This window comes from Desmodus rotundus, chromosome 1 (genome assembly GCF_022682495.2).
Source record: "Desmodus rotundus isolate HL8 chromosome 1, HLdesRot8A.1, whole genome shotgun sequence".
NCBI classification, from domain to species: domain Eukaryota; kingdom Metazoa; phylum Chordata; class Mammalia; order Chiroptera; family Phyllostomidae; genus Desmodus; species Desmodus rotundus.
The window spans coordinates 187,503,031-187,531,009 of NC_071387.1; the positions used below are offsets into that span (position 1 = coordinate 187,503,031).

Here is a 27,979-nt window from a genome sequence, read left to right on the forward strand (position 1 = left end):
ACAAGGTCACATTGAGGTTCCAGGTGCATATGACTTTTGGGGGACACTATTCATCCAAATATAATCCCACACCTTTAATATCCATAAGAAATATAACTCATATATTCTTTTCTTTGATTTTTTAAGCATGGCATTTATTATAATTTCAAGTAAAATTAAAGGGAAAAAAACCCCATAGTTCTTTGCCTCAACATGCAAATATTCTTTCCATCCAGTTTCCCCCTTTGGTACCCACTACCATTTAGTCTCCCTAAGATGGTCTCCCAGTCTCGCCCTTTTCCGGTCTTTTCTCTAACTACAAAGTGATCTTCTAAAATGATATCCTTCCTGTCCTGCAACAAGGATCAAGCATAAGCTCCCTAGTCAGCCTCAGGTGGCTTTTCATGTTCTGATCTCCAGCATCCTTCTTCCAGTTTCATCTTTCAATAAAAGCTGCTACCTACTTGTTTTGCCCCTGAATACTTGCAGGTTTCTGAAATGCCATGCCCTTCCCTCCTTCTCCACCCGGTTCTGCACTGTTTGCTTGGCAATGCCCCTTGCACCCATGACCGCTGCTCATCTTTAGAGGCTACTCTATTCCCTTCCCAGTGATGCAATCATTTCACTTTCAGATCTTCGAAGTCTGTTAATATTTTCCCTTTGCTCTTGTCCCTCTTAAATCAAAATTTCTATCTGAAAGAATACATTCCAAGAACACACACTGCTGCATTTGCTTAACCGTCCAGTGGAACAGGCTCGCCCTTCCCGCCCTCATGGAGGGGAGTGACCGGAACTCACTCGGAAGGCCTAAGCTCTCTGGGCTCCGTTGGGTAGGGGTGGGGGAGGGGGCGGATCTTGAAGGAAGTGTTACTCAAGAAAAGCCAGCCAAGCCGTGCATCACTCAGTCTGACCACATCCCTCTCTTTATAGTTGAGGAAACCCAGGTCGGCGTAGAGAGACGCTCGGAAGCCCACAGTGACACTGCATGATGACCAAACACATTAGCGCCCTGCACACCCCGGGCAGGTTTTTCTGGTCCTCCTAATTGAGGACGCGTCCCGCCGCACTACCACTCCTTCTCTCCTCTAATGCCGCAGGATGCCCGCAACCTCGAAGACAAGGGGGGGGGGAAAGCACAGCAAATTCAGGGCAAAATGATAGCTCAAAGGGGCGGAGCATGCGCAGTGGCCAAGCCGCGCCTGCCGCCTCCACGCCCACAGCCCGGCTCACGCAAGCGCATGCGCAGGTTTCGAGTCCCTGGACAACCCGCCCTCGCGGGCCGCGCCCCCTCGGTGAGGGTCAGAGGCCGCGGGGCGGGCAGCGGTGACGCGCGCGGAAGCGCTCGGTGCACTCTCGGAAGCTAGCGGGCGGCGCTGGCGGCAGCGGCATCCTCGGTCGGGCTCCCTGACAGTAAGGGCTCTGGATCGCTCGGAGGCGCTGACCTCCTGCCGTCACGGGCGACCCCATGAGTCGGGGGACCATGCCCCAGCCTGGAGCATGGCCAGGCGCAAGCGGTACCGAGAAGCTGGCGCGGGAGGCGGGGGCCGCGTCCCCCGGCCCCGCCAGAGTCGTGGTGCTGGGCCAGGCGGAGCAGTGAGTTGCGGAGCGCTGCGGGGGTGGCACGGGGCGCCGGGCCTGGTTCCCTCTGGAAGCCTGGGCGTGGGGTGGACTAGGGAGTAGCCGGAGGAGGGTCTTTTGTACCCTTGATTCTAAGCAAGCTAGTCGGGGACAGAGAGGAGTTTAAAGACACTTGCGTCCAGTGTCCAAGTACAAATGTTTTTCTGGAAGGTCCCTCTCACAAGTATGGGCACCTAGTGCCTCTTCCTCTCTGTTTTGGCTATCTCCATAGCTCTAAAGTTAAAGAAAGCTCCGGCAGCTTGGGAAACAAAACCGAGAAGCGTATTATAACTAACACCCAGTGGATTTTCCCTTCAACTGGGTAGGAGAATTGAGCCACGCGACACGTGCGTTCTTGGGAGGCAAGTCGGCACTTGATGAGCGTCCCGCCTGTTGGATAGATTTTGGACGGAGTCTGGCCCAAATCTGGTTGGCTTGTAAACGGCTTCACCAGATAGCCCTTCTCCCCCGGTATTGTTAAATACGGAAGGCCGTACTGTGCCGGTTAGCCCAGTTCCTTGCAGAACTGTGAAGAAGGCTGCATAAATCGGAAGCTTTTATAGTTTCTGCAAGGGGGTGGATGTGGAAGCAGAACATAAACTTGAAGGCTGAAACTTTTTCTATACTTTTCAAGTTCTAGGCCCATCCAAATGCCTTTGAGTTCCAAAATTGAGGAAAGCACTCAGATAACCAGTTTGACAGATAGCTTAGTTGGCTGGGAAATTGAATTGTAAGGTGCACTTAAATGCGCTTTTTTTTTTTTTTTAGCTTTGCATTTCCTTAAAAGGGGTCCATTGCAGGCCTGCTATGCAGAGAGTGTATTATAACTCTCCTTTGCATGCTGCTTTACTGTGGGCTATGACATACTCATTTATTGAGCACCATACCCTTTGGGATGTTGTCATCCACGTTTAATGGCCACTGGGAAGTATTTAGAGTAAGGGTATCTCAAACTCCTGTCCCCAGGAGTGAGGCAGGTCAACTGAGTAAAGCTGGACAGGTGTTCCTGGAAAGCAGGGCCCATCTTTGTTCAGGTTAGGTCTGCTACGTTTCAGCCTACAGTGGCAGACTTTTCTGTATTTAAAAAGATCCAGCTATCCTGACTTTTGTGTGGACTGCCCTGATTTTTTCAATAGTAGCATTTTATTTTACTCAGTTGAAACCACCGAGCAGGCCCATGTGTGAGCTGATGTGACCTGTATCTCCAGTTTTGCTCCCCAAGTTGGAGACCTATCTCAGACTCCGGCTGGTAAAGTAGGCCCAGCACCTTCTGCCTCTGCCCCTCCCCCCTCACAGCCCTTGCCCCCTAACTGCTACTACTTCACTTTTCCCCTACCTGAGGGCCCTGGCCCTTGGACGGTGCTGCTCAGCCTCCACCTGAACAGTTTCATGCCACGTGGCTAATACAGAAACTATGACGACAGAATTACATTTCTCAAAGTATGCATAGTTATTCGGCAACTTCTCCTGCTGGATGTGGTTCCCTGAGTTTGAGCACCTGGGGAAATGGGTCATGGTGTGGAAGAAGCACTCCTTCCTGATGGAGAGGTTTTGTGGCCTCTTCTGTCTGCTGTCAGTAGAATTATGGACTTAGCGCTGAAAGGAATCTAAAAAAACCAGCCTAGATGTGTCATCTTACGCATTGCGACACCAAGTTGTGGATGGATAGGTCCAGTTTGATCAGGGAGACACAGGGAGCAGGTTCAGGGCCCAGTTCCCTGGCGTCTGGGTGGGAATCTCCCATCTTTTTCTGGCTTCCTCAGCATTGCAGGCAGAGGGACATGATTTATGACAGCAAACTTAAGATTTTTCTTTTCTGGAATAGATGTTTCAGTTTGCAGTTTATTTAGGGCTTAATTTCCTTTTTCCCTGCTTTCATTGTCTTTGATGAGCTTATTCTCCTTTAACTCTCATAAGAACACAGGAGGGAGCAAGGGAAAGGAGGTGAAGATTATTGCAGGTGTCAACAAATTCTGAACCTTTTATATTTTGAGCCTTCTTGCCCGTTATATAGGCTGTAAGCCTCTTTGCTCTGTGATATTTTCTAAAGGGCTGGAGAAACTGTACTTACTGTATCATATAAACCGCCTGTTTTATACTTTGCAGTATAATGTGTGCACATCAATTCTTACACGATGAAAAATGCAGCCTAATAGTTGGGTATAGATTTAAATACATAATGTAATGCCTGAATTACAACCTAAACTAATTTTTAAACTGCGTTTTTCTGTCATTGGAGCCAAGTCTCTTCTCACTCAAAGAACTGGGTTTGGTCTGCACAGGAATTGTGTAAAATTTTTGCGCCTGAATATATGAAACACCATAAAACTGCAGATGAGATACCCTGCAGTCATTTTTAATGCATTCAATAGACAGTGATTGTGAATACAAACCATAGCCCAACTTTGTAGCCATTAATGATATGGGCTGTGATTCTTTGAAGTGTGTGGTGATGGGTATGGGAAGGGATGGATCATTTCCTAGGCAGTACTGTGAGATACGGATTCCTTTAGTGATTTTCATCCAGTGTGCTGCAAGAATTTTTATAACATGCAGTGCCTGCCCTGTCCAGGTGGCTCAGTTGGTTGGAATATTGTCCTGTGCACCAGAATGCTGCGGGTTTGATTCCCAATACCTAGGTTGTGGGTTTCATCCCCCATTGGGGCACAGGCAGGAGGCCGCTGATCTATGTTTCTGTCTCTTTCTCTCTGCCCCTCTCTCTCCCCCTGCTTCTCTCTCCCTAAAATCAGTAATAAAAAATATTCTTGGGTGAAGATTAAAAACAACAATAAAAACCACGAAAAACATGCAGTAACTGACCATTTAGTCAAGGGTACTGACTTCTTTCCCCTTTGATTATCCAATAAAAAAATGACAACAGACAGCACAACAATAGCCATCTGGTGTGAATGAATTGAAATATACCTGTTTTTTGGTCAGCTTAGCAAATATATTTTTTAGTGTGCCACAACATTTTAGTAATTCGGTTACATGTACTATGAGGTGAAACAGGTTGAATATCTCTGCTTTGGACTAAGCTCACTATATTTAGCAAGGGAGAAAAATGACTTAATAACCATATGGATGAGCTACTTTCTAAATCTTCCCTCTATCCATCTCCCCTTTCCTTCCTTCCTTTCTTTACTCCTTAGCTCATCTGAGGGCTGTGGTTGACTGGCATCCCCCCGACAGCCCTGAGGATGGCTCACAAGATAACTTAGGGTCCGATTTAAAGATGTCTTAGGTCTGACCACATTCAATTGAAGTTTTTTTGAAGCTTCTTCATTGCTTGTATCATCACGTCTCTTATACTTTATCCCCACTCCTCATATGAAACCTATATCCACTTATATCCACCTCTTGGTCTTAGCTAAGCTAATCCATACTATGGTCCCTGAGGATCAAGATGGTCCTGAGGCATCATTGGAGGTCAGGCCAGACATGCTTAGGGAACTGAGAAGTGAGACTACTCCATGGCCTTTGTCTGCCTGATACTGGGCCAGGGTTTGAATCTGGGGTCCATAGGCTGACTGTGGGTTGGGGGGTGGGGACATACCTGAAATTCAAGGAAAAATTCTATGTGTATTTATATTTTTCTGGGCTGAGGTTCTGATGAAAGCTGTGGATTCTCAAAAGGTCTGTGAATAACAAATTGTTAAACCGTTGTTCCTGGTTGTTGCTAAGTACATTATTGTGCCAATGTGTTTTTCTACCCGCCTCACACTTCAGGAACTCCTAGGATCCATATTTGATGGAGTAACAGCTACTCCCTCCCATTGCTTCCCCCACCTGGATATAGAGCCTGCTTCCAGGTTTAGAGCCTGGTTATCTCTGAAAATCAAACCTCATTGTTGAGGGTTCAGGGTTGTCCCCAGATACCTTTGGAAGTCACGTGGAATAGCATGAGCCAGTCATGGAAAGTCCAGTTTCAGAAGGGAGGTGGAATTTTGGCCTGGGTGCTGGTACTTTCCTGCACTTGATGTGTTGTTCAACCGTCTCGAGAACCGGTAAGCGGTGTGGAAAGGCTGGGTTGAGTGGTCTTTGCTTTTCCTGTGTGGTCAGGTACATCAGTGTCACAGTGGTTGTCACTGTCTCACCAACGCTGCCTGGGCCATTAGTCTTCTAGGACAGGGTCGAGTTAAGCATGAACTGCAGTGTTCAAGTCCAGAGAGCTGAACAAATTCATACTCAGTTTAATTTTTTTAGACAAGTAAGGGGAAGTTGGTGCAAATGTTCATGATGGTGAGTGATTAAAATTCTGTCTTGTTAGCTTTGCAGCATTGACTTTTTCCATATAACATCTTGTATCAAATTGAAAAATTGGCTCTACAGAAATGTCTTCTGCTTCAATGAGCTCTGTGTTTTTAGCTTAGCTTTTGTTCTTAGGAATAGTGTAATTTTGTCTATAGTTAGTAAGCTTTTTTAAATTAAGTTTTCAAAATTTCACTGTTAATGCAGGCCTTTGAACAGAGCAAGAGGAAGGTTATAATTTAGAATGCAACATTGCCCTGGCCGGGTGGCTCAGTTGATTAGAGCGTTGTCCCAGTATGCCAAAGGTTGCAGGTTTGGTCCCTGGTCAGGGCACATACAAGAAGCAACTGGTGAGCCCTGACTGGTGTGGCTCAGTACTGGCCTGCGAACCAAAGGGTCTCTGGTTCTATTCCCAGTCAGGCACATGCTGGGGCTTTGGGCCAGGTCCCCAATAGGGGGCGTGCGAGAGGCAACCACACATGGATGTTTCTCTCCCTCTCTTTCTCCCTCCCTTCCCCTCTCTAAAAATAAATAAATAAATAAATAAAATCTTTTAAAAAAAAGAAGCAACTAATGAATGCATAAATAAGTGGAACAGCAAATCAATGTTTCTCTCTCTCTCAAAATCAGTAAACATATCCTCGGGTGAGTGTTTTAAAAAAAAAGCAGAAGTTTATTGAGTGAAGTATTTTCTTAAATAAAATTAGTTTTTCTTGCTCTCACACCTCTCTCTTTAGTTGGTTGTTCTTATGTGGAATGCTTATCTCATTTTTCTCTAAACTTTTCTGACCATATTGATTGAGCTTTATTGCTAAAACTTAAAACTTATTTTCTCTCCAAGGAAATACAGCTTTAGGATAATTTTTTAGGTGGACTTTAAAGGCCATAGTACAGTTTTTTGGGGCGGCCTTGAAAGTTAGCAAACATTTGTGCACGTGATCTGAAAGAAGCCTAGATGTGGCTAAGATAATTTGAATATACTCTGGGACCCATTCATTAATTTCTGTTTGCTGCTTTTGTAGATCGTGAAACACTGCTTTTTAAATTTCCAGTAACCTCACTTTCTGTTTCTGTCTTCCCTTTGATTTCTTTCCGTTCCTCTCCTGTTGACCTTTGTGGGAGTTCGTGCCTGTGGCTGTACTGAGAAATGTTTGTTCAGAGAACTCTGACTGGGCACTGGTGTTGCGATCGCACTTGGATTATGTTGTAGATTGAAAAGGAAGAGGAAAAGTAGAGCCAAACGTCCATGAAATATAGCCACAGAATTCGCTCAAGATAGAAAGTCGACAAATAGATTCCTACTCTTTTAGAAGTGAGAACTGGGAAAGGAATCGTGTAGATCAGCAATTTTCAACTGGTGTGCTGCAAGACTTTTAAAACATGCAATACCTGACTATTTAGTCAGGAGCACTGACCTCTTTCCCCTTAGATTGTGAAATAAAAAAAAATGATATCAGCCAACACAAAAGTAGCTGTCTGGTGTGAGTGAATCAAAATTATACCTATATTTTTGTCAGATCGGCAAACGTATTTTTTGGTGTTCCACAGAATTTTAGTTATTAGTTTATGTGTGCCAGGAGATGAAGAAGGCTGAAAATCACTGATGTAGACCGTATAGAACACAGATCTTGTCCAGTCGTCTCGTTTTGAAGATGAGAAAACTGAGGCCACAGTTAGGGAAGCCCTTGCCCGAAGTCGTCTTCAGGCAGTATTTTGAAAGTGACTCACTTGAGTGTCTGTTTTAGAGGGTCAGAATTTCTCTCATGCTTGATAAAGCTAGCAAGGTAGCTGAAAGATGTCATTACATTAGTGAACCGAGAACCAACACATTTAGTCACCTTTTATTTTAGGTGTTTGATGTATAGTCTCCGTGAATGTGGTTTCTGTTTGCCTTGAACTCTGGCACAGGCTCCATGGGTGACATCACACCTTTTACTTGAAATCTGACTGCAGCCAGAGCACATGGAAAGTACCTTTTCCCTAGTATGACCCCCCCCCACCCCAGAACATTAAAAAAATAGGCACACACCCCCCCTTACCTTTGTTTGAGAGAAAAAAGAGGGATAAGAAATGGTCATTGAGCAAATTGTTTATTAATACTTTGCACCAGTGGGTGTAGTATGAGAATTTATAGGAATAGCTAACTTTTTTGAGTGCTAAGTATTTTACATGGGTCTCCTCACAACACTCTTTTGAGGTGGGTTCCTTTCCAGTGGTTAAATGTAGGCTCTGAGAGGTGTAATTACCTTAGTTCCATGCTCATGCATACAGCTAATACGGGCTGGTGTGAGGAGTGGTTAAACCTTGACTCTCTAACTCGGGGTGGCCATTCCAGCCGTGGCCATCCACAGCAGGGTCACCACATGGCCCGTGTCCTGATGTGTTATGCCCTGTGCCCATCAGGCAGAGGGAATGGGCAGAGCCAACCACAGGTGTGAAAGCTTAAGGCTGTGAAACCTTGGCCTGGTGCAGGTGTGTGCAGGGAAGTCACGGAATACTGGCTAGACTGGTGGGTTGGGTCCAGATTTTAGACTTTCCTACTTCTTTGGGAGTCATCGAAGGTTTCAGTGGGGTGGGGAGAGGCAGGGATGTTAGATTCGCCACCTTTCTTAGCACCCCTGCTTTATCTGTCCCTTTCTCCCTCTCACCCCTTCCTCTTTTCCCCAGCTGTACTAGGCCGTAGACAAGGAACAGGGTGGGGGTTGGGGAAGCTAAGGGAATTGGGGATTGGTGTGTTTCAGTTGCTCATTTAATTCCTTATTGTGTGTTGATCCTATTAACTCCCTCCTGTGTTCCATTGTGCCTGGAGCTCCCGTCCTGTGTGAGGATGGGGGTGTGCTGTCCTTGGGAGGGAGTGTAAGGAATTGAGGACCTGGTTACTCCTTGTGCTTACATCAGCCAGTTTCCGTGTTTTCAGCTCTGGGTGTCTCCCATACCTCCTGAAGTACTTGGCACCTCCACTTTCTGAGCCCTTCCAGGGATCTGCTGGGTTTACTGGTCTTGCCTTCGGCAGATGCCCTTCCACAGGCAGCGAGACTTCCCTGTCCTCCGTCATTTACTTACTACTCCTTCGTCCAGTTTTGGACTTTCACATGTCTTGTGGCTTCAGCAAAGATAGTGTTTCTGTTTCCCATCACTGTCATGTGGTGTATGCTGAGGGGAGAGAAGGCACCCTAAAAACCAGAAGTCCCTAAAACCAGAAGCAAGGATGCTTCATGCTCGTCTAGCACCCAGGGGAGTTTTCTGCCTTTCAGGTGCTGAGTGGACTCTCATTAGTTTGCTGAGTGAGATGGGAGCTACTGCAAAAGTACCAAGTCAGTGGCAGTGGTAGCAGTAGCAGTATGTGGGACAGTAGGGACATGCTCCACAGACCTCAGGTGGCTGCTTGAATATGGGGATCACGGAGGAGGAGCCTTGGGAGGTTTTTTTTAGCTTTGGAGGCTTAATATTTGATGCTCCACTATTGTTTTTAGAGTAGCTATTGTCAGATTTGCTTGTGACATTAAAGTGGGCCATTGGCCTGCATTCTTATGTAATACTTCTAATAGCACTGTATCTATTCTTGGAACTGGATAGAATTGTGACGCTGCTTCATTGATGAGACACATGCTGAGATGCTTTCATATACAAATGAGGCATAAGTAGACATTACAATTAAAGTGACCCCAGGGCCAGGCAGCAAATAGAGTGATGTTAAAAGGTCTTATTTAAAGTAAGACACTCTGAAGCGGAATGATAGGAACATGAGCATCTAAGATGAAACGCCCATATTTTATCAGGTTGTCATTGTGTAATATGAAAAAAATTGAACTTTAAATGTCTTGTCAATTTTTAAGCACCTGCACATTGTGATAAGAGGGAAAATGTCAGTGCCACAAATTTTTGAAATGTCTCGTTTGGTGTAATTTCAGTGAGGAGGACATATATCGCTCTGATGATGAAATAAAAAAGGAGAAAGAATTACCTATACATGAAAGAGGGTTACCAGGTACGTTTGGAATTGTTTTATTTATAGAATTCTTACTGTTTGTGATGGAAAATGCTGTTAAATCGGTGTATCCATTCTCATAAAATATTAAGATGTACTTCCTGGGAAACATGCATATGGTCTTATCTGCAACGATTATTCATTTTGCTAAAGTCTGTTTGGTGAATGCTGTTTCCTGAGGTTTTTATCATTTTAATGAAAGTAGTAATATTTTCCCTGTGTTCTTTACATTCATGTCATTTTCACATCTGTGCACATCTGTCCAGTCTCCTGACACCTCCCTCCGTCAGTCGCTGACCGCCGCACACTCCTGCAGGGGAGTCTGGAGTTGCGGTGCAGTGCTCGGCGGGTGGGCGGGTGTGCGGAGAAACGTGTCTTTGCATCTCATGGCCACGAGAATTCGATCGACCCGTAAGAAAGAATGGTCATGGGATCAGTGGCACTGATTCTCTCGTCATTTCACGATTTCATGTCCAGGTTTCTGCTCGGTCATGCCTGCTCCTCTCACCCAACCAGGGCCCCTTGACCCGTCAGTGCCACTAAGGTGAGGCATTATGTCCACGTCCTGACCTCCTCCACCGTCGGCATGGCCAGCAGGGCTGTGTGTGAAGTGCCTCCTTGCTTCTCTGGCTAGCCTTGTGCAGGAGCAGAGGGGGGATGCCTCGGTCTGGGGTATGGCACAGATGATGCACAAGTGCCATTTTCTCTCTTATTACCTGTGTATTCTGTGGGTTCTACTGGTTCGTTTTGAGTGCTAGCTTCTGCTTACTTTTTGCAGGGGTGTCCAACCTTTTGGCATCTCTGGGCCATATTGGAAGAAGAGTTTTCTTTGGCCACACATTAAATACACAAACACTAACGAAAACTGATGGGCAAAAAAAAAAGGTTTTAAGTAAATTTACGATTTTGTGTTGGGCTGCATTCGTAGTCATCCTGGGCTGCATGTGCCCCTTGGGCCATGGGTTGGACACCCCTGCATGGTTAACAAGTATTACCCCTGCACGGTAAAAAAGTATTACCGTATGTGTAGTAAGGAAGGAATGATACGAAGTGGGGTTTTGTTGGTAATTTTCAGGTCTTCTTCAACAAGGAGTTGGTGGGACTCCTCACTGGTGGCCGTAGGAAAGGTTCTTTGTAGTGGTCAGTCAAGTGCGTTCCTGCGCTGCACTGTTCTGGGCCTCCGTAAAACGGCAGAGGACGCTCAGCTTCCATTGCTGCGGTTGCACAAAATTCAGTTCCGCTGCAGAGTCCTTATTAGCCATATTCCTGAGGAGGGAATCTTGTTTGGCTCCTGTGTGTTCCTGCTACATCTGCAGAGACCTCTCACTTTCTTTTTCACTCGGAGGGCTCTGGCGATGCCTTTCTGTCTGCTAGTATAGCCCTCACTTCCAGTAGTAGTCTGAGATTAAAATGGGCCGGTTTATATTCCTTCTTGCACCTCAGCCCTCTGGGTTCATTTGTTGCCATCCTGAAATAACACCCTTTGGAAATGCCTCTGGGTGAGTCTGTTGGGGCGGGGCGGGGGGGAGGGGGCTCTGTTTGTCTGAAAATTTCTTTATTTCACTTTCTTGAATAACTCCAGATGGATAGTTGTTTTCTGTAATCTTTTTGAAGATTTTATTGTGTTGTCTTGTGGTTTCTGTTGTGGTTACAACACTGCATCAGACTAACCCTTTGTGGATAATCTGTCTTTCCCTCTGTTTTCTCTCTGTCTTGGGGGTTTCTCCTTGATATCTTGAAGTGTAGATTTTTTTTTTAAACATACTGCTTGTGATTTTTTTTCTGTTTGCATCCCTGGGTGCCTAGTTTTCCATCAATTCAGGAGACTTCTGAGCCATTGCCTTTGTGAATATCGCCCTTTCCCAGTTCTCTGTATTTACTCCTACATCCAAGATTGCTCTAGCCAGCAAAGCTATCATTTAAAGTGGAAGGGCAGATAAAGTGGGTAAGGTCAAGTTAAAGGAGTTCATCATCACCAAGCCCTTATTATATGATGTGTTAAAGGGACTTATCTAAGCAATTGAAGAAGATCAAAAGCTATGAACAGTAAAGTGACAACAAACTCACAACTATCAACAATTGAACCGCCCAAAAAGAAAAACAACAAAAACTAAGCAAACAACTAGAATAGGAACAGAATCAGAGAAATGGAGATCACATGGAAGGTTTTCATGGAGTGGGGAGAGGAGGGGAGGAATGGTGGGGGAAGGAACAAGAAGCATAATTGGTAGGCATAAAATAGATGGGGAGTGGTTAAGAATGGTACAGGAAACAATTCAAAGAACTTATATGTACATCCCATGGACATGAACTAATGGGGGGGAATGCTGGAGAGAGGGTGGAGAGGGGATAAAGGGGGGAAAATTGGGAAAATTGTAATAGCATAGTCAATAAAATATACTTTAAAATAATACTGACTAATGAGTGTGTAAACCAATAGAATAACTATATTTAAAATGAGAAAAAAACCAGAACTCTAATTAGATGTTTGCGAGCCCTCATTCTGTCATCCGAGGCTGCCAGTGACACATGCTTTTGTATATGTTTTTATGTTGTAGTCTCTGTTGCATTCTGGACAGTTTATTCAGATCTGTTTGTTCTTCTTTTTTGTAAATGTCCTGGTTTTTTCCCCCAAAATTTGCCTGGTTGTTTTTGATAGTTTATTTTTCTTTGCTCATGTTTTTTATTTTATTTTTTTGTTTATTTCTTTAATCATTTTAAACATGCTTTTCTAGGCCTGCTAATTCCATTTTCTGAAAATCCTGGTAGGTCTTCTTATGCCAATTGTTATAATATTTTTTGCTTATTTTCTACTTCTTGAAAGTTTGAATTATAAGCTCAGCGCTTGCGTATCTGTAGAGCGTTTGTGCACCTTGGCTTGAGTGCAAGAGAATTTGGTCTTGTTTCTGCCAGGCACCCAGAGGTCACCCTCCCTTGGGCCACTTTATGTGAATATTTAGACTTGTGTTTCCATGGTCTTGCGGCTAGTGTGAATTCACACCCTGTCCCTGTATGGGAGCCAGCCTGTGGGTGTGAATTCTCAGGGGAGATTTCCTCTCCCCCTTGTCAGAGCCCAGGTCGAGACAGGAAGTTTTCCTAAGTTCTCTCTTTGCTAGTGAAAAGGTTTTTTTCACCTTCTCCAGGGGTCAGCATATGGCTCCCTAGCCAAATTTGATATGCCCCCTGGTTTTGTAAATAAAGTTTTATTGCGTCTTCTTAGTTTACAGATTGTCCAGGGTAGCTTTCATGCATGATAAAGTTGAGTATTTGTGACAGAAACTTCATGGCCCCCAAAGCCTAGGGTATTTTCTGTCTGGCTCATTATAGAAAAGGTTTGCAATTCTTGCCCTTTCCCCCCAGTTTTACCCGGTCTTTCATAGTGTATTGTTGAGTCTCTGCTTTCCGGAGGGTTCGTCTTCAACATCCCATCTTCCAAGGGCCTGATCCTTGTCACCACATGGTGGTTAAGAACCAGACCTTTTGTTTATTGTATCTCCGGGTTACCACTCTGTTTTTCAGCCCTGCCCCGCTTTTTCCCATTAGCAATGTTCTTCCCTCATAGAGTCTGTGTAGTTGCAGTTAGATAAAGAAAGGTTCTGGGTGCACTCTAAGCTGCTCCTGCGCCTCCCACCCTTGGCCTAGAGGGTGGCGTGCAGTGGCTGTTGGAGCCCCCCTCTCAAAAAAGAGCAGTAGAATGGGAATGAAAGTGCTATTTGGTGCTAGCAGCTGTGCAGGGTGTACCTCATTTCCTCCCCCTTGTGGCCTCACGCATCTGACTCAGCACAGGATTGTGGCCTATGGCTGCCTTCTGGGCAGGGAGGTCCTCTGCCTCCTCCCTCAGTCCCGAGGTGGGCCTGTTCCCCCTGCCCAGGGGCCAGGTCTTGTCTTGGCCTGTGTAGGAATGAGGGCTGCAATCAAGGATAGTAGGAAGGCTGGACTTTCTCCCCTGGAGGCCCCTCCTGAGCAGGAAGCATGCACTCCCTGGTAGGAGAACATGGCCCAGTAAATGTCCTCAAATCTGGACATTAGTGGTTCCTCGTGGTTTGGGGGGGAGGTGAGTGGAAGGGCAGATACAAGGCAACTCTTCCGTCTAGTAAGTAGACACTGAAAAAATCTTCCTTGAACTTCAGTAATGATCCGTCTTTATTTGAAGATTCGCTGTGCAGCAGTGGAATTTGTGGTCTCTGTATAATGGTTCAGGGGTCTATTTACTGCTAAGCCAATCCTGACTTAATGCCACAGGTAAATCTGTGTTTTCTGTATGTGTGTCATTTCCCCTTTTACACACAAGGTTTATTTTCCTTATGAAGGAATTCACCATGAGATTTTAAAAAAATAGGCAGTTCTTAACGTTTGACATTAAAACCTTGATTTACCTGAACTGCAAGAAGGGCTTAGGGGCTCCTCGCTTGTGTTGCTCCATCCGTCATCTCAGCATCCGCCCCCTGGCTCGTGAATGCCTGTTTTTTCCTTCTTCAGCGGTCTTTAAGCCCATTCAGGACAGAATCTGCGTCCTCGTGCCTTCATATTCCTTGCTCAATGCTTGATGTGTATTAACACTCAGTAAATATTTGTTGAATTGAGCTGAATATAATATGTTGTTATTTTATGTACCATTTCCTCTGGAGTGGATATGTTGTAAGGTACTTCTGTGTTTATATCCTGATTTCTTAGCTAACATTTACTTCAATAATTTAAAAAGGAAGTCAAGATGTGCCTGAGAATGTACTTCCCTTTCTTACTAAAACCCGCACATAGACATACTGGTGCGTGTGTGTGCCTGCATAGGCATAGGCCACAGAGTCGGGTCCCAAGCAACAAGGACAATCCAAAGGCCGTTCTCCTACTGTATCATTTATCTGGTCACAATCTGTGTTTTTAATTTTGGGGAGGTGTTTGAGATTCAAGTGAGATCTGTGGTTCAGCTAACGTTGAGAGCCCTGTTACTTTCTAGCTTATTAATAACTTGTAGTTTGGGGGGATCAGGACAGGTTATGAATTAATAAAAACAAATATATGTTTTGTTACAGAAGTGTTAACTCTTTGTAGAATGGATGGGAAAAACTAATTACAAATCATTAAATGTATTTTCTTGTAGCTCAGAGCACTGCGTGATTAATTGATCAAAACAGTATTCATGGTCACCTGTGTCCAAGCAGTTGCAGGTGCTGAGGACACAGACGGGAAGCAAAACAAGTCCCTGCCCCCTAGAAGCTCATGTTTTACTGTGTCCGTGCGTGGGTGTGGATGTGGGTGTGAGGCTGGGCCGGGCGATACAGAAAAAGAAATAGTTTGGATATTGATCAGTGCCAAGAAGAAAACAAAACAGTGTAAAAGGAATATAGTGTGAAGGTGTGCGATACTATGATACAGGGGTGTCAGAGGTGAGCAGCAGACACCTGCATGGAGTGTGGGAGCAGGTACTGGGGAAGAACTAGGTGTGTTGGAGGAGTACAGGGGAGGCTACAGGTGGAGCAGGAGTTGGCAGTGCAGGGAGTGGTGGGAGCTGAGGCCAGAGAGGCAGTGAGGGACCAGGCAGAGGGCCACTGTAAACAACAAGGACATCGGTTCCACTCCAGCTGAGATGGGAGGCTCTGGGAGCTCTTGGAACCCAGAAGTGATAGATACCGTCCAACCTAGGTTAAAAGCAGTCCAGCTGCCTGTGGGGATAAGGGAGACCCGTTGGGGGACCTCACCCGTAGTTACCTAGGAGTGAGGGGATAGTGGTCTGGACCAGGTGGGAGGCAGAAGCAGGATCCTGGAGTTTTTGGAATGAAGTGAGAGAAGAGTAATTCCCACGTAAAGCAGTACCACTGTTCTGATTGTGCTTTGTTTCATTATTTCCTCCTCTCCCCTTTTGTTTGACTCTTTCACAGAACCTAGATTAAGTGTAGCTCCTGAAATGGATATCATGGACTACTGCAAAAAAGAATGGAGGGGAAATACGCAAAATGCTACATGTATGAAAAAGGTATGATGCCTAGATGCACATATTTCAGGTCTGTCAGTCTATCATAGATAATTATTTAGTGTGCCCTTTCAATTTTTAGATGTTATTTATGAAACTGCTATTTCACTATGTAAATACTGGTGTTCTGAATTTAGAGATGAGGAAACAGATTCCAAAGATAAGGGACTTTTTTCGAGTCACAGTATTAAAATAGAATCAGCATCAGTTTCTTAGTAGCATGATTTCTTTGAAAATCACAGAAATGACCGCGCTGTTTAGAGTCGGGCCAGCCATTCCCTTGGGGTCACTTGGGAATGCCCTTCTGGCCTGGTGAGGTAAAAGATTTCCTATCCCGACTGTCCCCACCTGGGTTTGGTTTCATGCCTTCCAGTGCAGCCTGGTCCCTCCTGCACAGGGATCTGGAACTCCTGCCTTCATTTAGGGCATCCCAGGAGCTGTCATCTCCCAACGCCATTGCGTAGATTGGTGACCCTAAGGGAGTCTCCAAGGCTGCGGGACATTGAGGAGTCCTTTGACACGGTCCTGTTGTAACTGGGTTGGGTCATTGCTCCGGTCAGACCCCTGAACTCACTCCCACTGCACACCGTCTTGGTGGCCCTTGAATGCCCCCTGAATCCTGTGTTCCTTAATAGTGTGAACCATGCAGATTGCTACCTTTCGACCTTTCCGAGCTGCAAAAATGATAGTTTTGCCCTGGCCGGGTGGTTCAGCTACTTGGAGCATCATCCAGTACGCCAAGTGGTTGTGAGCTCAGTCCCCAGTTAGGGCACATACCTGGTTTGGGGGTTTGATCCCTGATTGGGGCGCATGTGGGAGGCAACTGATTGATGTTTCTCTCCCACCCTTCCTCTTTCTCTGAAATCAGTAATTTTTAAAAAATGACCGTTTCAATCTAACACGTCCACCACCTCTTGTGTCATACCCCTTGTTCGTTTTCTCTTGGGTTTATTTACGTTATGAATTCGGATGCACAGGTACTGATCTATCATCTTTGACAGAATGTTCTAATACATTTTTTGTTTACAACTGTATTGTTTAGGATTGTAAATGTTTGACTACATTTGTTCTTTTCCTCGGCTTGTTTTTGTAGAAAGTGACGCACATCTTTCAGCAGGCCCCTCAGCTGCCCGGGCCTGCCCGAAATGGGCTTTCTCAGAGTGTAGCTGCCACCTCGCAAGCTCTGAGAGCAAGCAGCAGCTCTGCTCGCTGCCAGTCCGGGCTGTTGGCTCTTCTCGTTAGAGAGCTCAGTCGTGAAGTACCAGGGGCCCTCAGTTCCTGCCAGAGGTTAAGAACATTTAGACTTGTGAGGCCGTCTGCTGAATATGGGTGTCGGCCGCTCATAGATTTTCTAACAACCTTCATCCCGGAATCAAACTAGATAACCAGTAGACCAGGTGTCTAAGCTACCCAAGCATACCTCACTTTATTGTGCTTCGGTTTATTGCGTTTTTACAAATGGAAGCATTGTGGCGACCCTGCATCAAGTCGGTGTACCGATGCCATTTTCCCAGCAGGCTCAGATGATGGTTGGCATTTTTTTTACCAATAAAATGTTTTTTTATTCTGTTTTAAAATTTTTAAACTTTCAGTTACAACTTAATTCCTTATTACTTTGTATTGGCTTCAGGTGTACAGCGTAGAGGTCAGATAATCATATACTTTACAAAGTGTTTCTCATACTGCCTGTACCCAGCTGTCACTGTACACGGTTACAGTGTTATTGACTATAACCCTGTGCCGTACTTTACCTCCCTGTGACTGTTTTGTAAACTACCAATTTGTGGGTTTTTTTTGAAAATTAACATATGTACAGTGCTTTTTAGATAGTATGCTATATAGCTCACTTAATAGACTGTGGTATACTGTAAAAATTTATATGCACTGGGAAACCAAAACAGTCCTGTGACTCGCTTTTTGAGACACTCACTTTACTGTGGTGGTCTGGAACTGGACCTGCAGTGTCTGTGAGGTATGCCTGTGTTTTCTCATCTTCCCCAGAAAAGCTCTCACGGACTTACAATTTTGTTTCATGACCTCAGTCTCTTTAAAGGATCTGTTCCAACAACGGGCACCTAAAGCTCCATAATTGAAGATGACTCCTAGGTTTCCAAATATTCCATATTTTGGGACACATGCTGAAATTATTCCTCTGTCATTTTATTTCAAGAGAAAGATTGGGCTCTGTGGTTGGACTTTTCAGTGACCAAAGAATCAAAGGCACATCAGTTAGGGAAACATCACAGCAGGACCTGTGGCAGTAATTAGAGCATCTCAGGGCCTGATACAGCTTGGATCTCAGTTCTTTCTTCCATCCTTATTTATCTGTTTTTGTTTTGGATATTCTTTTGGAGGTGTGTATAAATCTAAATTTAATTTTAAGAGTTTGTGTCACCTCTGAAATAGCATGAGTAATTTGTGCATCTGGAGAGGTGCAGTTGCTGTTGAACTAGCCATTGTGAGTGTTCAGGGTAATTGGGGGCCCCACAGGGAAGAGATGCTTATTAGCAGACAGGAGTCAGCTTGACGGACCATATCTGTTACACTGATTGGGCCACTCCATAAAAATGGGACTCTCAAAATTTTATTGTTATAAAGAAGTACTTTCATATCTACTGAGGACATCGTCCTGTGGCATGAACCTTGAAAACAATTGCTAATGAGGGTCCAGTCCACAGGATGGTGGTCTGCAGGGTGAGAGTGGCGCTTCTTCCTCTGTGTGAGTGCAGGGCCGGAAGCAGGGTATCCAGTGACTGTCAAGGAAGAGCAGGAGAAGGGGAAGGATGGGCAGGATGGAAACAAGTGAGCTGGGGGAAGCGGTGAGATTGATTCTGATGTTTGAGCAGTATCTAGCCAGAGGAATCAGGTCATCAGGGTGCGTAAGGGCCGGGTCGCTAGGATTTTATGGTGGCCTTTTTGCGAGTATGCTTCAGAATGTTCCAGCTGGATGTCTGTTTCTGAGTGATGAGCATGTCACTGAACATTTTCATTTCCTACTTTCACCTCCAGACTGAACAAGAGTGACAATTAAATCCACTTTTTAAAAAAATCTAGCAGAATTATCCAGATAACTCCTAGCAAGCGGACTTTTAAATTTTATTTATTTACTTATTTAGAGATTGATTTGCTGTTCCACTTATTTATGCACTCATTGGTTGTTCATGTATATGTGCCCTGACCCAGGGTTGGAACTGCGGCCTTGCCATATCGGGGCAACACTCTCACCAGCTAAGCTACCCGGCCAGGGTGTATGTAGACTTTAAGATGTGCCATGGAAATTTGGGGGGGGTGCTGTACGGAGGTACAAATTTAGTACGTCTCTCCTTTTCTGTCTCTTCATTAAAGGTTTAGGGTCAATTTAAACACTGATTAACCCTACAGGATATTGTTTATCAGTACCTAAGTGTTGTGACAGTTGCTTAGAAAGGGACGTGTAACTCCAGCTTTGGGAGCGGTTAGTGTTTTGATGATACTTGGTGTATTATTTTGTATGTTCTAGTGTGTTGCATCTGTTAATGTGTGCCAATATTTTGTACAGTATTAACATTTGTTAATATCTTTTGATTAATAAAGGAGGAATTAGAATGTCTTACACAAGGGACTCAGCCAGTCTTCTTTCCAGTCTTTCAGGGAACGGGGCACGTTTTTCCACAGGAACAAAACTCTCCCTGAAGTCTGTAACAACCATTTTGAAGTCTTTGATGCTTTCACCCAGGGCTACGAAGTGGTATCTCAGAAGTTCACCTCCATACGGCAAGTCCGCGGAGATAATTACTGTGCGCTGAGGGCCACGCTGTTCCAGGCCATGTGCCAGCCGGCAGCGCTGCCCTCCTGGCTTCAGGCTCCGGAGCTCACGCTGGTACGCTGCCGCTGCAGGTTTGAGTCCGCAATGTTTCCAGTCGTTTTTGTGAGACAGACTTCCCTTTTCTGCCCCTGCGCGGCGATAGTCCTCTCTGCTATATGACGTCAGCGTGTGGGTTCATTTGGTTTTGTGTGGTTGCGGTGATTTTGCATAGTGAAGTAACCAAAAATAGTATTTCCCAGAAGAGAAAAATGGTAAAATTTATTTGAACAATTGAGCTGTGAATTGACAGGTGTTTAGAGTTTATAAAAAGCACTTAGGAGCGGTTTGACTTCAGGGTATCTGCATGAATGGGTTGGTATATTCTACAATATACACCCCCTTTATTGGACCCACGTATATTGAGTCTGCTGGGGTTTTAGGATGCAGATTTCTGTAATTCTAGCACCAGTTCAAGAAACTAGTGCCCTCTGCGTAGTGTTAGGAGAATTTGCTTAGTAGGGGGTTGAACGGTAGCCTAGAAGAGGGACGATTGATGTCACCCTGGGGGAGGCTTCCTGGGGAGGTAAAGGTCAGGGGCTGTGTCCCATGCAGGCCTTGTCCAGTATTTTAAATCGGCCTTGTGGTAGTGACGCCCCAGGAAGTTGTGTATTACTGTGTCAGATGTCCATGACACACATCAGATGAGGTAACGTGATAGGTTGCATGATAGAATATCCCAAGAGAGTTTGGATTGAGCAGAACCGACAATATGACATTAATTGGACAAAATCAGAAGTCTTGTTCATATATATATGTGTGTGTGTATATATATATATATATATATTAAGATTTTATTATTTTTAGATAGGAAGGGAGAGGGAGAAAGAGAGGGAGAGAAACATCAATATGTGGTTGCCTCTTGTGTGGCTCCCACTGGGGACCTGGCCTGCAACCCAGGCATGTGCCCTGACTGGGATTTAAACCAGCGACCCTTTGCTTTGCAGGCCGGCACTCAATCCACTGAGCCACACCAGCCAGGGAGCTTATATATATTTTTTAAAAAGGAAAAACAAAACCAAAAGTGCTAGCTGTGGGAGATCTGCCCTACCAGCAACTTGTGAGGGGGCAAAAACAGGGATCAGCATCTTAATTGATTGCAATCCCCGTAACGAGCCCACCCGATGTGATGGGCGGCAGTGGATAGAGAAGCTCTGTTTTAAAAGGGGCACTTTTAAAATATAGTGACAGTCCTGCCTTGAAGTGGGCTGGTCAGCTCCCATCTCAAGGAGCAAGTGCAGCTCTGTGCCTGCATCCTCAGGACAGATGGGAGTATGACCAAGACAATTCATCTCCCTTTGGGAGCACCTAAAGGAGCTGGGGTGTTTGAAGTTGAAGGGGCCTAGAATAAAGAGGACTTCTAGAGAAAAATGGTTGCCAGCTAAGCTAATTAGAAGTATCTTAGGTGGATGAGGGATCACACATCCTCAAAGTGCAAAACCAGGACAGGTCGGCAGAAGATACTACCTGCCCATCCTTTGATTATCCATTTTATCTGCTGGTATGCAATCAGCACACCTGTATAAAGCTGTGTAGTTAGATCTTTGGGGTCTCCTGAGTAATTCAGTCGAATGTTGTGCCTCCTTTTTAGATACCTGCACAGTGCCCCATGATGGTCAGAGGGGCTCCTGGGCTTCCCTTTTCTCGATTCCCAGCTCATAGCTCTGTAGCCAGGAATTTTCTGCTCACGCATGGTTCCCTGTGACCAGTTGCGATTTCAGCTTGCTGCCACTTGAGGGCGTCTTAGGTTCTGGTGATAAATCTGAAAACCTAACTGAAGGTTTGCAGCAGAGCCGCTCACATGCTGGCGAAATGCAGGACAGTGTGGGTACAGAGCTGGGTGGCTCTTCCTGGGTGGTCATTTTTCATCGTGATAAGCCCCTCCCCCCTTAGTGAGTGAGTGTGGGTCAGCGTCACTGTGGTAACCTGAAGAGGAATTCACATCCCTCTTGTGGTTTGTTTTCTGCGGACCTGAAACCGCCTTCGTTTTACATGATTACTTTAGATTAAGAAGGTAACACTGGAACTGCTGTTTATGAAAGGTCTTCAGTGTCTTACAGTCCAGAGGAACCGAACATACGGTCTTATTTAAAACTATTTATAACTGTTCAACAAGCTCAGGCTCCTCATAGGATAGTGTAAGAATTATGTTTTAATGATCTTTTGACTTGGAATGTAAACGTTTTTTGTCCCTTTCTAAATTTTATAGCAGTGACCGGACATGCCTGTTCCCAGCCTAATTACATGGGTTTTTCTGCAGACACACCCAGGGCTGCTGGGAGAGTCTGAGCCCCATGCTGTCACCCGTCAAGTTGTGTCCCAGCTTGCCTTTCAGACTCCACATTCCACTGACGACTAGGGGAAAGTAACAAATGCTCCAGGAAAGGAAAGGGAAGCAGGCAAAGTGCTGGTTCCGCTGTTGCTTCTTCAATGAGCTGGGCCATCACAGCCCCCTAAACCCCTGCTGCTTGTTCTCGGTTCTATTTTTTTATCTCACTGTATTGATTAAGCAGTTGAACTAGATAATTGTTTCATTAATATTAAAACTTTGAGTATGTGTGTTAATATCAAAATTAGGTTTTATTTTCCTAATCAGGAAGGGAGCAGGTTTTTACTTTATCCTGGACCACATCACGTGCCCAGAAGCGCCTTCCAGAGTCAGGCATTAGGGAGTACTAGGCAGGCTGCCAGTGAACCGAGAGGCTTCTGTGTAGACGCGCCTTCACGGACTCTCACCAAGTGCTGTGTAGCGTTCCTGGCTGGCGTTCCTGCGCGGGGTAGGTTGTGCTCTTGTATCCCAACCCAAAGCACCATTTCACTCTAGCAGTCCTCCTAGGGTGGTACTTTCTGAGTGCCTGCCTTCCAGCTTTAGGTGATGCATTCTAAACCCACATGACAGATTTGCAGGGATTAACCCTGGAGACGAAGGTAGGTTTGTAGGCTTCATGGTTTCTTACAGCTTGGACTGTGTGATGGACTTTTTGGAAGGTTAACATTTTTTATCTCTCTGTTTCTTGATACTCCAGTTACCAGAAAAACTCACAAGCAAATACAGCTGGATCAAACAGTGGAAACTTGGGCTGAAATTTGAGGGGAAGAGCGAGGACCTGGTCGATAAAATTAAGGAGTCCCTCACTCTGCTAAGGAAGAAGGTTTGGAACATGTACTTTCCTTCCCCTGAGAGGTGCAAAGCTCCTGCTCCTAATCGCCCCAGCAGACCCCTTCTTAGTCCTCACTAAGTGGATTACCAAACGCTCTTGGCTGCTTGTTGAGAAAAATAGTTTTGTCTGAACAACAAACTCTTCTGGTGAGGTCTTTGGTCAAATTAAGAAATATCAACATCACGTATTCTCGGAGGAAATGCTCTGTTTCATGAATTGTTTAACTTTCTTAAAAGGAAGCCATAACAAACGTAGTCTTTGTGGTAAGTCATACTGGCAAGTTTCAGGGATACATTTAGTCATTATTTCTTACAGTAATATCAGGGATAGGAATTCATGGCACCACCCCCGTTAGAATTTCAGCTCCCTGAAAGGTGGCCTAGACCCGAGCCTGACACATAGTAGGCATTCAGGAATACCTTACTGACAAGTGAACTGAGCCTGGGACCTAGTCTGCACTGACAAAGTGCTGACTGGAAAGTTCATGTCAAAGGAACACTATGATGAAGAAGTGGGAGGAAGGGAAGGACACAGGGAGTCTGTTGTTCTTGCTGGTTGGGCAGAGCACAGCATTTGTGGGGGCTGGAGGCCCATGCCATTCACTCCCCGGGTCAGTGGATGGTTGAGGGCCGAGCTCTGGCCCCGTGGGAGTGAGTGAGCGGGAAGGCTCTTCAGCTCAGCCACTGGTGACAGTTTCCTTTTTCTTTCTCTTACGTTCTCAGGAAATTGTCTGCTATCACTACATCCTCATTTTGGAGAATGTTGAAGTGATTTCAATTTAAAATAACATGCAAGTTTTTCATTAACAATCTGAGCCAGCATTACTAACACTTCCTATGGACCAGGCCATACACTGAACGTACTACGTGTTTAATTGTCACAGCTGCCAAAGTGTTGCTGCTGTGGTTACCCCACTTTACACATGAGAAAACTCAGGCCCCGTGGTTGGCTTTCCCATCCTGACTCCGACTTTAGGGCCTTCCTCTTGACTGGCACCTTGATCTCCTTCTGGAAAAATGTGAGATGTTCCAGCTTTCAACCCAAATATTGGAGGGTCCTGTGCCTCCAGCCATTGCCATTAAAATTCACTCTTGAATGTAAAGTTTTAATGGTTTTTCAGGGGAGTAGTAGTTACTGGTGATTCATAAGGACTAGTTTTATGTCAGCATCTTTTATTCTCATTTACTTAAAAGTACGTGTATTTATGGGGTTATTGTGCATGTAAAGAGTTTGCCTATTTTAGCTGAATACCTAGCATTGCTCTATTCTTAATCAGGAGTCGATAAGAATTGCCTGAATGGATTTACTCATTTGAAACTCATGTATATCTTTAAGAGGTTATAAGATTAAGTTTATAAACTAGTGTTCAGGAAACCCCATAATCTTCCTTGCCCATCTTCACTTTTCAGGGTTGGCTTGGGGTTTCTGGGGAACTGCACCTGGGAGCCCCTTGCAGAGAGGAGTAATTTCAGCTGTCCTTCACAGCTTCACACCCAGGCCTCACACTCATGCACGCGAGGTCTTCTATAAGTGTTTCCGATGGACTGGCTCAGTCTCAGTGCCCGGCATGTTAGGGATTCAAAGTTGTCGTTCCCTGGTGCCAGTGTTTCTGCGTGGTGCATTGTGCTTTCGTCCCAAATTAACGGGCAGGAGCTGAATGAGGAATCTGTGTGGTCTGAAGAGTGGTGCCGTTGTGCGAGCTGCGAACTTGAATGTTGTGAACATGGGCACGTGACCCACGGTCGCCTACTTTTGAAAATGATTTTGTGCTAGTAGGATGGAAGTGTACCAGGGACTTGGGAACAAAAATGTAATTATTCTGTAACTTTTTTATTGCAGTGGGCAGGCTTGGCTGAACTGAGAACTGCTGAAGCAAGACAGATAGCTTGTGATGAACTGTTCACAAATGAAGAGGAAGAATACAGCCTTTATGAAGCTGTAAAATTTTTAATGCTAAACAGAGCCATTGAACTATATGATGATAAAGAAAAGGGAAAGGAAGTACCATTTTTCTCTGTGCTTCTGTTTGCTCGGGACACATCAAGTGACCCTGGACAGCTACTGAGGAACCATCTAAACCAGGTGGGACACACTGGTGGCCTTGAACAGGTGAGTTATACCTTTTGGAGTGTATTAGTCCAAAACACCAGCTTTAACTATGAAACATCTCACAGCTTTTTGGGGTTAGCAGTTCAGAAACGGCCTAGGTGGATGGTTCTGGCTTGGGGTCTCAGGTGGTTGCAGTTACCTGAGGCCTCCACTGGGACTGGAGGACCTGTGTCCAGTATGGCTCCCTTGCCTGGCTATTCGCGAGAGGCCTCAATGCTTCCCTGGTGGGTAGTGGTTCCTTGTCTAGGGCAGCTTTCTCTAGACAGTGGTGCTGTAGTGTCCTCACAACATGGCCACTGGCTTCTCTCAGACGGTGATTCGAGTAGAGAGTGAGGAAGAAGCCACAATGCCTTTTGTGATCTAATCCGGGAAGTTACACACAATCTCTTACACCGTATTATGTTTGTTAGCAAGTCACTAACTCACCTCACACTTAAGGGAAGTGCATGAAAAAGAACTGGGAACCTATTTTAGAACCACCACGGTTATCTCAGCCTGGGCTTTCTTCCGCAGCGTGGTGGGTGGGATCAGTAGTTGTGGCTCTGGTAGTCTACACGTACAAGCAGCACTTGGAAGGGACATCTGAAGGGTCTTGTTTCATCTCGGCGGCTGTAGCTGTATTAGCCAGTGTCCTTTAAAAATAGACATGAGTCACCTTAGCCAGGAGAGCACAGCCTGCTCTTGGACCTTTTACGGAAAAGCTAAGCTCGGAGTTTTACACAGAGACCCAGTGCAGTGTTGTCCCGTGAGCCAACAGTTGGCACTCTCTGTCTTTGGTGAGTTCATTATATTGCCCTAAAAAGCCTAGGGTTTTTTGTTTTGTTTTGTTTCTGTTTTTGAATAGCTAACCACTAAAGCAGCATTAATGCTATCCTTCCAAAGTGCTACCCTCTTACTTCCATGGCTGACTCTTTGGCTTGCCTTTTCCTGGTCTGTGAGGAAGAACAAAGGTGGTGATCACGCTGGGTCAGGCAGGCCTGCAGATAATCATTTTAGAAGTTACCTGTACTTGTCACGTAGGTTATGTCCGTCTCCTGAGCGGGTAGCGAGCACCTTGCAGCGAGAAACCTGGCAGAGCATGTTTTGCGTTTTAGACTGAAGTTAGTCCTTCCTGGGTCTCCACATGCTCCTCTGTAATGGAGAGTCCCTTTTAAAAAAAAAAAACAAAACAGCTTTATTGAGATATAATTTACCTCCCATGAAGTTTACCCTTTTAAAGTGTGTAACGCAGTGGTTTTTAGTATGTTTACAGAGTTTGGTTGCCTTCGCACCAGTCTAATTTGAGACCCTTTTATCACCCCTGAAAGAAACCTCATATCCATGGGCACCCCTCCCCCACTCTCCCCAGTCCCAGGCGGCCACAGGCTACTCTCTGTCCCCAGGGACCTGCCTGTTGCGGGCACTTCATGTGAGTGCAGCCATACACTGCGTGCTTTTGTGAGTGGTTTCTCTCATAGCTCAATGTTTCCAAGGGCCACGCATGCTGCGTCATGGGTCAGTTCTTCATTCCTTTCTGTTGACAAGTACTGTTATATGGATATTTTACATTTTATTCATCCCTTCATCAGTTGATGGGCATTTGGGTTGTTTAGCTATTATGAATAGTCCTGCTGTGAACATTTGTGCTGTGTGGACATGTTTTCCGTACTCTTGGGTATATTGTTAGGAATTGCTAGGTCATATGGTAATTCTTTGTTTAAAATTTTAAGGAACTGCCGAACTTTTATTTTTTAATTTTTTTATATAATGTTCATTATATTTTTTCCATTACCATTTAACCCCCTTATGCCCCTCTCCTCAGCAGTCACCACACTGTTTTCCATGTCCATGAGTCCTTTTCCCTTTCAAACTGTTTTTTAAAGTAACTGTCATTTGCCATTCCTACTAGCAATGTTTCAAAGCCTCATTTCTCCACATCCTTGCTAAGGCTTCTTTTTCATTGAGGCGAAGCTCATATAACATACAAATAACCATTTTAAAGTGTACAGCACAGGGGCCTTTAGTGCATTTACAATGTTGTACAACGACCACCTGTATTAAGTACCAGAGTATGTCATCACCCCAAAAGAAAAGCACTCACCTGATGAGCAGTCGCTCCCAGTCACTGGTGGCCTTTTTCCTCCCAGCCACTCTGGAGGGCGTGAGTGGCGCCTCCCTGTGGTTTTGATTCTGGCCCTGATGACTTCCCACATGCGTGCTGCCCATTTGCATGTCTTCTTTGGAGAACTGCCTGTTCAGATCCTTTGCCCAATTTGTGAACTGGTCATTTTTTGGTTTACTTTTGAGTTGCTCTTTGTAAATTCTGGTTATAAGTCCCTCATCAGACATATGATCCATTCTCGGTGATCTGTTTGTTTATAATGACCATACGAAAGAGGATAGGGGCTGGGCCCATGGAGAGGAAGAAAGGTTGTGGCTTAGCCGTGCTGTGCACTGCCTGGGAGACCTGGCATGGAGCAGGTAGTAAGTGGCATCGTTCAGGGTGGTTGCCCTCCACTTACCCGTTTGCTCTGCTCCCCCAGGTTGAAATGTTCCTTCTCGCCTATGCTGTGCGCCACACCATCCGGGTATACCGGCTTTCCAAGTACAGCACCGAAGAGTTCATCACGGTCTACCCCACGGACCCACCCAGGGACTGGCCGGTGGTGACCCTGATCACTGAGGACGATCGGCACTACAACATCCCTGTCCGAGTGTGTGAGGAGACGAGTCTGTGACGGCCTTGCCCCTGGACAGTCTGGCAGTGGGGGCCAAGGTGTGCAGGCAGCTCCTCGGCTCGGGCCTCGGCCTGCTAGTCTCCTGGAATGACTTATGGGAGCTCTTGCGCCCTGTGAGCCAAGCTGGCCTAAGGAGTTCTGGAGACTAGCTTTTGATGATGAGTCAACCAAGTTTCTCCCTCATTAGGAAGCAATACGTTGTACTGGTGCCTTCAGAGCACATTTGTTGGAAGGTACAAACTATATCTTTTCCATAAAACAAATACTTTTGTAAAAAGAGACTTATTTTGGAGAAGAATATGTTCTTTATATCTCAGATCAAACTTTCTCTAACAGTCAGCTGGCTTT

At 45.3% G+C, this 27,979-nt stretch overlaps 1 protein-coding gene across 1 annotated transcript; it reads left to right on the forward strand.

The window, feature by feature from the left end:
• Nucleotides 1-1,311: 1,311 nt before the first annotated feature.
• Nucleotides 1,312-27,964, forward strand: OTULIN (OTU deubiquitinase with linear linkage specificity). Its single transcript, XM_024578518.4, has 7 exons — nt 1,312-1,572; nt 9,759-9,835; nt 15,712-15,806; nt 19,519-19,662; nt 22,671-22,796; nt 24,645-24,914; nt 27,437-27,964. Exons 1-7 carry the CDS (start codon nt 1,445-1,447, stop codon nt 27,629-27,631), a joined length of 1,035 nt encoding a protein of 344 aa, XP_024434286.1. The 5' UTR covers nt 1,312-1,444; the 3' UTR covers nt 27,632-27,964.
• The last annotated feature ends 15 nt before the right edge of the window (nt 27,965-27,979 follow it).